We start from the raw sequence: 572 nt of genomic DNA on the forward strand, positions 1-572 counted from the left end.
TATATATATATATATATATATATAGTATTCTTACTTTGTCTTCACAAACCAAAGGCAGGTGCAGCAGAATCTCCAGGGGCTCTGTGTCTGCTGCTAGCACCACCAGCTCAGCTAGCCCCCTATTTAAACCCTTTGTTGCTGCAGCACAACAAACACAAACGCAGCAGCAACAGCTCATCGTACAAATTCTGCTGCTGCTGCTGCAACAGCAGCAGCAGCACGCTCGCTCAAGCTGCAACTCTACCGCTGGTAGCTTCATGTTGCTGCTGCTGCTGCTGCTGCTGCTTCTGCTGCTGCTGCTCAGGTAGCTTCTGCTGCACATCTGTATTTAACTGCTCCTGTTCCTTCTGTTGCTGCTGTTGCTGCTGCTGCTGCTGCTGCTGCTGCACGAGGACTGTTAGGGCTTCAGCTGTTGTGCCCGCCACTGCGTCCCTGCTGCAGCAGCGCAGCAGTCTGCTGCAGCAGCCTTCTGCTGCTGCAGCATTTAAATGTGAGAGTATTCGACTGACATTCATTTGCTCCTTTTTTTAATTGTTTGTAGCTGCATGCCTGCTGCACTGTATCGAGAATAG

The 572-nt window shown here is 50.3% G+C and overlaps 1 protein-coding gene across 1 annotated transcript; it reads right to left on the reverse strand.

Annotated features, from left to right (window-relative positions):
• Positions 1–227: 227 nt before the first annotated feature.
• On the reverse strand, positions 228–515 carry EMH_0090850 (uncharacterized protein; the record flags this gene model as incomplete). Its single annotated transcript, XM_013501648.1, has 1 exon — positions 228–515. One exon carries the CDS (start codon positions 513–515, stop codon positions 228–230), a length of 288 nt encoding a protein of 95 aa, XP_013357102.1.
• Between the last annotated feature and the right edge of the window lie 57 nt (positions 516–572).

This window comes from Eimeria mitis, genomic scaffold, assembly GCF_000499745.2.
Source record: "Eimeria mitis Houghton genomic scaffold, Emh_scaff7260, whole genome shotgun sequence".
Taxonomy (NCBI): Eukaryota; Apicomplexa; class Conoidasida; order Eucoccidiorida; family Eimeriidae; genus Eimeria; species Eimeria mitis.